Below are 13,982 nucleotides of genomic sequence, written 5' to 3'. Positions count from 1 at the left end.
CACAGATTTCAAAATGAATAAAAGTAAATGTAAGCTATCTTAATATATGTGTGATTGTGTTTCTGACCTTGGAGTTGTCCGTGTCCTGGAAAGTCAAGCCAAAGTAGTCCCTTTCCAGCAGGTTCAGATGGCCACACACCATGTCCAGCAGGGTCTGGCCCTTGGCAAATTTCTGTTTCTCACACGCACACACACACACACACACACACACACACACACACAGTATGTAATATGTAGCATAAGAACACTCAGCAAGTGGGCAGGTGACATAGTGCAGGTTCAGGTTGTAATAGGTATTGTAAAAGACGAAAGAAGAGGACAGATGCGAGTGCAATAATGCACATTTACAAAGATGTGTGTGACTGTGGGGCATCTGCTAGCCTAATGCTTAAAACCCATACCATATAACTGCAACACACCTGGTTTGATTCCAGCCAGGAACCTTGGTTGCATGTCATACACTTCTTCCTGTCTGCATCTATACGATCAGCTGGCATGAACACAAAATGCAAAAAATAATCTTGAAAAAAAAAAAAAAGATTTGTGAAACTGAAAAGATATTGCATTTATTATATAATTAAGTGGTTGGTTATCTAGTAAAAATAATTGCTTTATCATTGGACAATAAAATCTTTTCTTTATCCATATTTCTCAACACAAAGGAGACAAAAATATCAGTGACACACAAAAATCCAGCCCAACTGCGGTCTGAGAGATGCTTCCAGCCTGCCCTCGCCCCTGTTGAGTAGGAGGAGCTACACTCTGTATGCCTATATAAGGGGAGGAATTGCATTTCACATCAGTGGCGTTTTTCAGTAGACCACACCTATTTTCTACCCTGCCCTTCAGGGCTGAAAACAGGCCTCTGTGGGTTGCACAGACGGCCTTGGCAAAATGCTGTTTCCACACACACAAACATGCTCAGACACACAGGCACACACACGGCAGCTTCATCTCCAAGGGAAACCTGGCCCCTATAGCGACAAAGCAACCAAGCAACTGTTACCATGGAAACAGAAGTAATAGGTCCCTTCTGTGTGTGCGTGTGCCATCTCACTTCTTTATCACTGGTTTCTACAAGGCCATCACACAGCTTTGTTCAGCCCTTGTAATAAAAGCTGGCAGTACAGTCAGCATATCTTTAAAAAATTTAAGAAGGGCTGATTAATTAACCATTATAAAGTCATCCGTCTCTCAATCAAATAAATAATAATTTATACCCTGCTGTACTGAGGCTGTGATGGGCAAAGTATATGACAGAATATTGCTGACTAACAGGCAGAGCCTGCAGTCAGAGATTTTTTTGGGAGCGGCGCATTTATTCGATTTTCCAACAAAATGAAATTGCAACACACATCGCAGGTGGTCCCCCAAGCATGGCAACCAATTCAGGAGCTGCTGATGAGATTCTGTTGTCGCTCCAACTGGCTCCAATCACATTTCTGTAACTAGTTCTGTGGTCTGATTGTGTTAGCAGCCATTTGGTGTAATCCTAGAAATCCATTTTGCTGATAGCGTCACCCATGCAAACAAGATGAGGAGAGACAGCGTGCCAGTGAATGGGTTAATGGCAGGCCGAGGGGAAAGTAAATCTATTGAACTTAGTCACTTTAACTAATTCAAGTGGAAAGATATCACTACAATCAAACAGCTTTACAAACACTGTAAAGATGTGGCAAAATTGGTGTAGCTTCTAAAATGCAATGTAGCTCTTTTAGTTTCTAGTCTTGACTTTACAACATACCACAGCACATAAAAATCATAAATCATTTTTAAAGAAAAAATTAAATGAATAAAAAATAACACAGGAGTACATGAATAGATACATAAATAATTAGTCAGTCTGAGGTAACACCGAAAAAGATTATATAATTGTCAAACATTTATTACTTTATTGTTGTTTATTAAACCGATTGATTTGATAAGAAAATATAGTTATCGAATAAAGAGGAAAATTTAGGAGTTAATTTGGCAAATCTTTGTTTTTGACCTGTGACGTGATGATGACGTGTCAGGTCAGGTGATGGCCGTGCGAATTTAGCGGCAAAGCAAAGCCGTTGGATGAGAAAGAGCTTTTTAAAACATGCAAAACTAACGCAGGAACAGTGGTGTAGCAAAGAGAAAGGCGAAGGAGGAAATAAACAGACATTCAGGAAAACGACATACCCTCTATCGACTTTTTTGAAAAGTGGACTTGCTAGCATTAGCAAAGAGCCTGGAGAGGAAAATGCTAACGTCTAAGAGGAGGACACGCGCAGCAGCCACTGACGTCAGTTCCGCTCAGCAGGAAACGGAGAGCCACAGCCTTGCCACACTCACCTGTTCGACTGCCCAACCCTCATTTCCACTGGAGCCCCACACCAATGCAGACAGCAAAGGGCCGCTTATGGGTATGTTAACAGTTTTGCAGACCCACAGTCTATTACTTTTTACCTATTTCAGTCACAACTTACTTTTAGCTAACTATTTCAACAATTCAGGCCAGGGCCCAGGATGAAGTGACTGAGGGAGGTGGTAAAATTGATAGGGGGCATTTTTCCTCACAAAATGAAGTTCACTGATTTAATGGCATGGCTAAATATCAACAACACAATGTCCATATAGCTTTTCTCTGGCAGAAAAGCATTTTTGTATTTCGCTATTATTATTTATTTTGCTATTGTAACATTGCAGTATGATTAAATCACTTTGTGTGTGTGAGAGAGAGAGAGAGAGCGAGAGAGAGATTGATGGAAGAATCAGAATCATAGAGCTGTATTGGTGGAGGTGGGACAGTATGTGCTTGTGTAAGGCATTCAGCTACACACTCTAGGCTAATGTGTTGATATTGTTGCTGCTGGCCCCGGAAAGTATTGTTGCAATCATGTGGTGTAAATCCTGTATGATAGAATATATGTACAGGTGTTGATATTGTCCTTCAGGTTGTGATCATAGGCTGTAGACTGCCAGAGTAAATCCTGTATAAGCTACAGGTGTTTCAAACAGATAGTGGCCTCTGCTGAGAACCTATAATTGAAAACTTGGATTGCTGTGTGTGTGTGGAGAATGAGGGCCTGTGGGAGCCTCCACGATTTTGTGCTCAGTGGCCTCTGCATTCTGGACCCGCGTGAAAGATAAATTAATTGTACCACCTCATTTACCTGCACAAATCAATGTCAAAATTGTGTTCTATGTTAACAAATTTTGACAAACAATCCTACCACAGGAGCAGTTAAAGAGTACTAACATAGCGATTTGATATTGGGTGTCCATAAAGTTTAGGGATAAAATAAAGTGCTTCGTTTCACAAAAATGAAATAGGCCTAAAAATTGCAACTATTTCAACACATCTTTATGACTGAACAGCTTTAATACTCCATTTTCTCCCCCTTTCCCTCCCTCCCACTTTCCCCATTATTTGTCATTGTCTATCATCTTGTCTCTCCCAATGTGTGTATCTTACTCTCTTACTCCAGGTGTAGTGATTAGCTGAGTAGCATCATGTGACCAGTGATGTAAAAGGCTAAAAAATCTGTGCTGCTAAAAATAGAAAACACTCTGTCAAAATTTAATAATTCTCAATAATTCATAAGTTATATCTCGGGGGTCAAACAGGACTGCGTCTGGATCCAGATCTGGACGATGGTCCACCCATTAGTGAACTCTGGTTTTCACCTCTGGTGGAGAGATTTTTTAAAAATGGTCAAGTAGGGAGCAAAATTTCCTGACTTTTAATCCCTATTATGGTTGAAGCTTGAAAAAATTTAAAACCTATATCCTCTAAAATGCTGTAAACAGCTTTCATTGAGAAACGCCTATTACATCAGCAGGTTATTTTTTTAGCTCCCTACGGAGCCACAGATGACTATACTGTTTTCCCAGGCTGAGTAGTCGGACTCATGATGAGTAATGTAAATCAAGAATCAATCGAGAGATGTTCTTGATTCCACAATTATGGCGCTTTTTTAAGAACAGTTGAGCTGAAGTAAACAAACATGAGAGTGTTGTACTTCACACTGAATATAGCAGCATCACATCCAGGGCTTCCATATGGTTGAATGCTAAAACTGTAACACTTGAAGGTATATATCAAACGTCGTCTAGTTCCAGAGTCATTTTAGTAAAAGCTTTACCAAGTTTTACTCATGACCATTTGTGGCGGAAAAAAAGTAAATGGCTGAACAAATACAGCGGTTTTACCCACATTGCTTAACAATTTGCCTCTCATTCACCCTGGATGAGCCACTCTACCTCCTGAGCCACAGCTGCTCCAAAAGCTTTAAAAATATGTTAGATTTGTTCGACTTCCTAAACATTTCAAGCACTGGCAAAATGATTTTGATATTTGGAGTGTAGAAACCCCAGATTTCCAACGTGTACCTATTTATCTGTGAATTTTTCCCTGTAGTGGCTCAAAGCACAGTGTAGACAAGCTGCTTCTTAAGATGTCAAGCACTGTAGAACATGGAAAAACTGCCCTTCAGGTTGCGCTACAGACAGTATTGGTAGGTATATGTTCTGAGGTTCCCTTGAGCAAAATGCTGAACCCTCAGAGCTTTTGCAGCTGACTGTGCAGAGGAGGCAGAGAGGGCTTGTGTGGGGATGCATTTTAGATTGCTCTTGTTAGAACAGGAGGGAATGATAGCGAATATAGCTTAACTGATTTCATCATCCTTTCAGCTTTTTCAAGTGTCATGTATCTTTCATTTGGTTTTAACATGATCACATGAACTTCACCTTTATGGAGCTGGTGGTTTTTCTTTGAGGAGGCCCTTTAAATTTAAGTATGTTGTGCACTCCAGACTCTATGTTTAATCCTGTGCATGCATACTGTAGATATATCTGTTGTCCCACTTTTTACTCTATGCTTGCTGCTACTGTGGCCTCCAAGTTACGATATTTAAGTTTTGTGTTACAATTCATGCTCGTAATGTGAAAAGGTATCACATTTCAAAAGGGCCAGTATATGATACATATGAAAGCTATTTTGTTTTTTTAATCAATTCTGTCACCTTTTCAAGGTGCCTCTTCAGTAATTTGGCTGACCAGCAGCTGAGCGCTGACATATCAGTAGCACTGAAAGCACTGAATTCAGAAAAAACCCCAAGCAGCTCCGTCTCTATAGTGAAGTCGATAATCGCATGGGCCTGCGGTTAACTGTGACAATGGCCATTAGTATTTCATGAATTGGACCTCCATTCAGCCAAAGTTTAAGTGGTTAAAATACGGGTAGAATGGTTTCTGCAGGATTTCTGTTTAAAAAGTCAGATGTTTAATTCAAAATGTCTCTTAAAAACAGTAATAAGCAGTTTTCTGTGTCAGCTTGAAGGCTTAAAGTAATGTTAGCAGGTGGTGAATTCGCAGTTTAATCGTATGGCTTTAGGTTAACCACTGGGCAATTTAATCAATATCTATAATGTCATGAGCCAAACATCAATAGGATGCTCAGGCTGCTTCCCTGTGTTTTTATCATCACAGTCTGCTTGTTCAGTGCACATCATCACTGTAATTAAAGTGATGATTTCACTGCATTCATCATTGTGTCCCCACTTGCCTTTTTCCATTTGCAGACACACTGATATGCACACTCCTGTAAAGTGCACAAACAACTCCTGGTATCTACATCCTCTCTATCTGACTCTCCACCTCCTCCCCTACTCTTTTCATCTTCTCCTCCTCTCTCCTCCTCCCCTTTCCTTCTCCCATTCTATTTTCTACCCGGTCAAACATGAGAGCACTCATCTGTCAGCTGTATGGATTTCCTGTCAAAGCCCAATATCTTTACTGTCACTGCCCAGGTGACATGAAGAAATGTGTATGCATGTGTGCATGTGTGTAGCCCTCCAAGACAGAAGGACAGATTGGGGGTGGAGTTGAAGGTGAATATGTGTGTCGCCTCAGTCTGGACTCCCGAGATATTCCTCCAGTGTAAGTAAAATATGTGAGGTCAGGTGGGAAGCAGTAAGTCATAAAACAATTCAGTTGACATGAATGAGGCCAAGCAGCCAACAAGATCGTTCCCATCACAATCCATCATCAGCAGCATCCAATGGGGCTCCACTGCTGGCTTTAATATGCTTCATGGCAGCTCATGGAAGTCCTGCACAGGATCTCCCTCTGGTGTGGAACATCCCCTTCGACACCCCTTACTCTAACTCAGAAGTCATTTCATGACCGAGAGCAAATGAATTTTCCGCAGTATTCAATCATGATGAGCGCGTAGGCTACTATGAAATTCAAATAACCAGGAGCAGTAGGAATTCAGGAGCTACACCCGTCTGTTTACAAACACGAAAGGCAATAGAGTCACGATTCACGAAAGCTGGGGATTGCTCATCTGAGCCTTCCATCCCCCACAATGCAGAGCTTGTCTCACCTCCCTCTACCCGTCACTTCCCCTCTCAGTGAGAATAGCAACACAGCTGCATCTCCTGACTCATGTATTACCCAGGGAGACTAAATCCCACTGAGGTGTACTGTGGTGGACTGTGCTGAGTCAAGCACTCCATTCAAACAGGGGAGACGTACACCACCTTCTTAAAATGCTGTGTTTTTTGTCACCTGCATGGAAAGATATGAATTTTCAGTATGTGGGCATGTTACCGTGGATAAATAGCCCTGCAAAACAACCTTTTGATGTAATTTTTTTCTGATTATGTTCCGTATGTTTGCAGAATTGCAAATGGTGAATCAATAACCAAAGGATAACTCTTTGGGAAGGAAGCTGTGTGCTTAGCTGTAAGCTGTTAGCTGGAAGCAGCTTTAAAGGAAAGGGTCTGACTTTAGCAGTTATGTCAATCATTTCTATCAGTAATGATAACTTAGCAACCACCAAACTGAGATCTGGGAACATGGCAGTATCCCTGCAATAAAGTCTGACAGAGCAATAGGCAAGTCCTTTAAAGTGATAGTTTGGGTTATTTGACGTGGGGTTGTATGAGGTAGTCATGCATAGTCGGTGCCGGTTTGGAGAGGTAGCGGGCAACACCATCACACTAGCAGAGTGCACTGCTCTGTAGGTGCCCTTGTGCATAGGAATACGGTAGTTCAGCAGTTGAAAAAGATAAACCGCTGAAAATATTCTACATGAAGCATACATTTAAACGAATATTGGATTGTTTTGTTGGGCATTTGTCTAAAACATGTTTTTCCTGCTGGCCCCATGCACAGCAACACATAGCTCTGCTGGTGTGCTGGGTGCTCCTGTGGCTCTCCCAACTGGCAGTGCGCTGATCTGAACCTACTGCAGGTAACACACCGACTATGCATGACTACCTCACACAACACCACGTCAAATGACCCAATTATCACTTCAACGTTCAGGAGTTCTGAGGAAGCAGAACTTTTAGCCAAAATATCTAAATCATTTCTTTTGGAGGTTAAAAAAACATGTTTCCATCCACTACTGTTATTTGTGAAATTTTCATCATCACAGTCTCCTCATCACTCAGTAATGGTCTGACTAATTTTATTTATTTATTTTTCATCTTTTTCATTTCTTCAGCAAAGCGAAAGCCTGACTGATGTGTAGGTCACATGCTTCATGCATGTCACAATTTATTCAATTTCCATTTTTAAGTCTTAAAGCATTTTGTTTTAATCGATACAACGACCAAACATAAAAATTCTTTTGTGAGTTCTTTTCGAATTTCCAACATCTCAACTCAGGTTTTCTTTTATACAAATTGAAATTGCAAATAAAAACAGGTTTGGTTTGTTTGTTTGTTTGTCAGCAGGATTACACAAAAATGACTAAAATGATTTGCACCAAACTTGGTGGAGGATACGGGGCATGGGCCAAGGAAGACGCATTAAACACATTTGTTGCTGATCTAGTTAAAGAGGCAGGAACAGGAATTTTTCAGGAAACAATGTTTTGATCTCAATGTAAAAAATTGGACATTTATTGTGTTGAGAAGTTTGCTAGTTTGTACAATTTGGTGCAGATCCAGATAATAATCTGGACCTCACAGACGTGTAGGATTGTTTGCCCTTTGGCAGAGGTGTGCCATTCTAGTTCCCTCTGTTATGTTACTATGTACCTTCCATCACTTTATTTTTATGCCTTGTTGGAATTTATGTAACTTAAGAACGTGAAGATGTCATGTTAAAGTGTAACCAGATGTTGTCACACTGAGATGCCCTCTTACTGTATGTTAGAGTGTGAACAGCTTATGGTTGTATAGGTGTGGAAATCTAATTCTTGTAGGGAACTTCTTTGCTCTTTGTTGAGGTGAATCTCCACTGACACTCTACTACAGTGTTTTATGTATTTAATATTGACATTCATGTAATTCCACAACAGCACAACCACAGCAAGTTAGTCTGTTAGCCTGTTTCCTCTACTGAATAACTTTGACTAAACTCCTCACTGCTCCCATGTTGCTCTGTTGGGCTTCTTTTTAGTGTCTCAGGTATCAGAAAAAAAATTGCCAAGCAAAATATTGTTATTACTGATATCAGTGATGGCCAAAACTATAAAATGTTGTAATAATTTTAAAAACAAGTTCACAGTCAAATTCTTCTGAATGGCTCAATAAGCCATTTTCTTCATGCTTGCTGACAAACAGTGAGTAGTGTACCTCAACTGCAGTCTCATAGTCTGAGCCGTCGAGTAGAGTGACTTTGACAGGGACAGTCTTGGGCCGCTTGGTGCTTTTCTGGGGGGATTTGGAGGCTTTGCTGGGGGTCTTCTCTGAGCTATCATCCATATCCCCATGGTCCTCAGGAACCTGCAAGAGAGAAAATCCTTCTTCTAAGTGACTGAGCCTCAAATCACTGTACTTTGTCCTTCATTTAAACAGTGGAATTCTGAGTCTCTAGAGGCCGTATGTACTTGTCTTGCTAAGTGATTTAAATTCAAAATCTTTGATCACATAAAGCAATCATCAAATGCATGATGTAGTGTGAGCTGCCGCTCTAAGATGTTAAGATGTTAAGTTGCTGGCAGAGGCAGAGGCGACTAGTTGCCTTGCATATCAAACAGAAAACCGGAAGGCGCCTGAGTGATTGAGGGCCCTGAGTAAAATGATCTACAGCTGCTGTGAGTTCCACAGAGCTCCCACCTGATTGGTCCTCCTGGCGTCACCCTCCATTGCGCTCTTCATCTCCCCAGCCAAAGCCGTCTCTGTTGTCATAGAAATGGATTGCAGTCCTGCAACCACACATAAACATATTCAGTCAACATCAAATCTTTTCCTGTTCCAAAAACCAGTGTGGAGTGTTTACTGCAGCTAAAAGTCCAATTCGCCTGTGGAACACTTCCCTGTCTGTACACAGCATACCAAATCATCACTTAAACTGACATTGTGGTGTAATGACCTGCCGCAGAACTGATACCTGTGGTGACATTGCATCCAATTTCCTTTGCAGCTGACAGCTACTATGGTATTTTTAATCATCCTCTACCACTATGCAGACTGATCATTGTGTATAGGAGGATGGTGAAAGGGAGAAAGAGAGTAGCTCAGTCAGTGCTGGCTCACAGCCTCCCACAGGAGCACTCTGCATGAAGAGTGTTGGCTTCAGGACGCTCTCTTCTCACACTAGCAAAGGAGATAGCATAAATTACATCAGCCGGAGAGCCCTGCGGCACAGCACAGGACAGCAGACACACCGAGATAGAGGATGAGAGAGGGAGGGAGACGACAAGGAGGGAGAGGGCACCGGGAACGTGACAACAATCTGAGGATGAGACAGGAGGAAGGAAAGAGCAGCACAGAGTAAAAGGCAGAGGTTACGAGGAGAGAGACACCACGGAGAGGAAAAGAGAGGGGCTGGAGAGAGAGATATACAGCTATGCTGATACAACGTTAAGGTGAGCTGGAGACAGAAGAGGCTTGTCATCTGAAGGTGACCACTGCTATTACCAAGCTGGACTGTTGCACAGTGACATACAGTAAAGTAGTTGATATTCAGAGGAGGTGTAACAGCTAAGAGAAACGAACTGTCCGAGATAAAGCCCAGAGTCAATCTTTAGCTTTATTATGAAAAGTCAGCACGGGGCCTTATATGTCAGCTGAAATTTTGTAAGATAAAATGAGGAATTTTTAACCACTGCTGAAATTCTTTACTGAAGCCATTTTTGAGAGATATTGCATTATGACAGGGCAGTATTAGAATTTTAAGTAGATACTTCCCTTTTCCAGTGTGGTAAAAATAAAAAGTGGTACACTTTCAGGTTCCTTCTTTCCTCGAGTATATTGTTTATCTTAAAATATTCCCTTTTTTCAGTCTCAAGAGAAAGGTGGTGAGCAAGAAATGCATACTCTAGTGTATGATTGATTGATTGATAGATAGATAGATAGATAGATAGATAGATAGATAGATAGATAGATACTTTATGTATCCCTTAGGGGAAATTCATGTGTCCATTAGCTCATTGTTGATGATGATAATAATAAAAACAGTTAATAATAAATAAACAATAATAATTAGATTATGCCACTTCCTTTGGCTGAGGTGTTGTATAGCCTGATGGCAGTGGGAACAAAGGATCTCCTGAACCTCTCTGTTCTGCAGCGCAGTGAGATGAGACGTTTGCTGCAGCTGTAGCTGCTTCTCTGTCCTGCCAGAATGTTGTGGAGAGGATGGTTGGTATTGACCAAGATGGCTTTCATCTTACATTGCATGCGTCTCTTCACAACAGTCCTGGGTGAGTCCAGACTCCTGCCAAGCTCAGACCCAACCTTTTTGACCAGCTTTTACAGTCTTTTTGTGTTCATGTCAGACATGCTGCTGCCCCAGCAGACTGCAGCATTAAAGAATACACTGGCCACCGCTGACTGATAAAACGTGCAGCATTTCACCGCAGACATCAAATGACCTGAGAAGCAGCCGCTCCAGGGTCTTCATGTTGTGTGACGTGAGGGCCACCAGTCATTTGTAGTCATTTATCTCAGCCGGTCGTCCTACTTTAGGTACCGGAACAAGACATGATGTTTTCCATAGGACCGGGACCCTCCCTGTTTGTAGGTTTAAGTTAAAGATCCTCTGGAGAGGCTCAGGCAGCTGGGCTGCACAGTCCTTGGACACACACCGTCCGGGCCTGTTGCCTTTCCTGTTCACTGGCCCCCGGGGTCCAGTTCCTGAATGAGCAGGTGGTTGAATCCTGCCTCAGTACACAGGCCTTTTAGGAAAGCTGAAGAAAAACCCGATTATGATCTGATCTGCCAAGTGGTGGTATAGCTGAAGCAGTGTAGGCCTCCTTGACATTTGCATACAACAGATCCCGTGTCTTATTTTCCCCTGTGGGACAGTCAACATACTAAGTGAAGCCAGTCAGGTGAGAGGTGAGAGTGACATGGTTTAAATCCCCCAATATTGCAATGAATGCATCAGGGTGCTGCGTCTGTACTTGCAACAGACTCCTGAATGACGTCATACGTGACTGCAGGCTCTGCTCATGATTGAATGTAAACAACAATGGTGATGATGTTTGAGAACTCCTTCGGTACATAGTACGGTCTAAGACCAACTGCTGACAGTTCAGTATCCCAACAGCAGATCTTCTCCTTCACTGTGATGTGACCGGGGTTGCACCATCTACTGTTCACAAGCAGAACCAGTCTTCCACCTTTATTCTTCCCACTTGCTCTGGCGTCTCTGTCCGCTCGTACTGCAGTGAAGCCGGGTAAATCTTTAACCAGGTCTCCATGAAAACCATGAGGATCGACGGTAGAAAAGGCTTATACCTCCATCTCCTAGCCTTTAGCTTAGCCCCGGCTCTGCATCCACTATGGCTTCTTCTGCTCAGCCGGTATGGGATGTTTAACTCCATATCTGGTAAACTTTAAGGCCAGGAGTTCTTCTTTTGGGTACATTATTTTCTTCATCATCAGATGAAACAACGACATAGAGTAAAAAATATCAATCGAAATAAAATTTTTACGAATATATACAAATATATTGCAAAAAACTAGGAGCTATGCGGATTTGCTGCCACTTGTTGCCAGCACATCATTTGAATGTATCATTTCTTAAGAAACTCCAGGAAATGTGTTAGCCTACAGCATGTGTAATATTGTGTAAGAACTAGACAACTACATTAATGACTACAGCCATAAAGAGAATGTGATTTCTGCTTCAAAGCAAAGTGTCATTGAGTAGTATACTAGACTTTGAAGTTGTTGATTTGAAGGTTTGAAAATGCATAATTAACACCTCAGTATGTACTTCATCACATGTTTGTGAGGACATTTGTAATGCAAACCTTGAAGCTTGAAAGTGAGAAATGTGAAGGAGCATAAACTAAGGCATCAGATTAATTAGAGAAGGGATTAGTAAGGGGGGGACATGGAAAGCTTCGATAAAAAGTGTAAAGCTTACGGGGAAAACTGTCATTAGGGACGAGCAAAACACTAGCCTAATTTGGTCTAATAACGACCAATGGAAGTGTTTGTAAACCAGGAAAAGATATGTTAGTATTTTCTCTTAAAGAAGAGGCCACAATTAACAATTTTTTCCTCAACCAGTTGTCTGAGGACCTCTCTGTGTTTACAGCTTGATATGCTGGAACACAGCACCTCTCAGCTTTCATAATAGGTCGGCCTCACTCTGCATAATGAAGCCAGATCAAAGAGGAGTGCAGTCTGGCTCTGAGAAGGCTACAGATGTCACACACCGTGCAGTGTTCCTCTACAACTCTGAGGAGGCTGTGAGGTGTTTCATTCATCTAATTAATGAATAAAAATACAATTGATTATGAAAGATATTCTCATTATAACTGTATATTATAGGCAGTAATTACATTTTGTGGTGTTCCAGGTTAAACTGGTAAAAACTTATTGAGATTTATATGTTTCGCAAAAAATTTCCATGTGTAAATTTGCCTGATTCATGTTTATGCAATGAGACAATGTCAAAGTCAGACAAGTGAAGCAGCCAATTTGCATGAATGCCTACGTGCACAGTACTGTGTGAAGACGCAGAATCTCTGTCAAATAAAACTTTAACACTGCATGGACCTTACTGATTAGTGAAGCAGTGAAAAATGCCATCAAAGTCATAGTGTAAGTTCAATGCTAACAACAATCAAACTTTAGTTACGAAGCACATTTCGTTTGGGTTGGGAAATTATTCAGTGTTAATATTTACTGACTTTTGGTGGAATTGTCCACTAACGATATGATCATATAATGTTATTAATGAGAACATTTTAATTCTTTTCTCCAAAATGAATGATTCATGATTAGAACTTGACACAGATATGAAGGTTTTTGTTTCACATGTGTTGGGAGTTTTGTCTGATGTAAAACATAAGAGTGACACAGTTCACCAATCAATCAGGGCAGACGCTGCCGGTCAAAAGCTTTAGAGCAGCTCCATCTGTTTCTTAAATTCACATAATCCAATGTCTCAGTGTTTCTGAAATTAAAGCATAGAAAAAAGAAACAATTGGAGATACTTAAAAGAAAGAAATCATGGAATCTAGTAGTAGAACTAAATTTAAACTGCATTTTTGACTCATACAGCAGCCGAACACACCTGTGACGCTCTTTCTACAATGGAAATTAAACTTTGTTCATAAAGTTTGTCCCCTTTTGCAGAAATTCCAACAAATCTGTTAAACTTGTATTTTGTTTTTCTGTCGCCTTCTGTCCAGTTCATTCTAAACCAGCTCCATGGGGTTTGAGTCTGAAGGCTGTGCTGCTCTTCTATCATGTGAAGCCTCTGTCTAGTTTTCTTCTAATGTATAGGTCATTATCTTGCTGTAGGATGAACCCCTGACCAACCACTCTGTCATCCTTTGTTACTTGCCTTTTTCTCACCAGCCTGATAGCAATATACCAATGTCCCAGTGGTAATAGGAGCATTAGAGACTGTGACCCCCAACTTTGGAGAGTGGCTCCAGTAGATTCAAGGTACAACATCTGAGGTCAGTGTCCAGAAAAGTACAATCCTAGGACTGGCTAAGATACTCTAAGGCTTCTGATGGAGCCGAGCTTGAGGATGACCCACCCCACCCCCATGCAGGGGAGAGAGGGAGATTTTTTTTTTTTAAT

At 41.3% G+C, this 13,982-nt stretch overlaps 1 protein-coding gene across 1 annotated transcript in view; it reads right to left on the bottom strand.

Annotated features, from left to right (window-relative positions):
- Nucleotides 1-13,982, bottom strand: part of si:dkey-178k16.1 (band 4.1-like protein 1) — a 47,770-nt gene that overhangs the window by 18,927 nt on the left and 14,861 nt on the right. The window contains exons 2-4 of the mRNA XM_056384076.1: nt 9,045-9,133; nt 8,562-8,711; nt 68-172 (exon numbers count right to left, since the gene is read on the bottom strand). Of these exons, the coding sequence (XP_056240051.1) occupies nt 68-172; nt 8,562-8,711; nt 9,045-9,116 (327 nt within the window). The 5' untranslated portion in view covers nt 9,117-9,133. The remainder of the gene's footprint in view (nt 1-67; nt 173-8,561; nt 8,712-9,044; nt 9,134-13,982) is intronic.

The sequence above is a fragment of the Seriola aureovittata genome, chromosome 9, assembly GCF_021018895.1.
Source record: "Seriola aureovittata isolate HTS-2021-v1 ecotype China chromosome 9, ASM2101889v1, whole genome shotgun sequence".
NCBI lineage: Eukaryota > Metazoa > Chordata > Actinopteri > Carangiformes > Carangidae > Seriola > Seriola aureovittata.
This window is presented reverse-complemented; position numbering and strand designations above follow the sequence as displayed.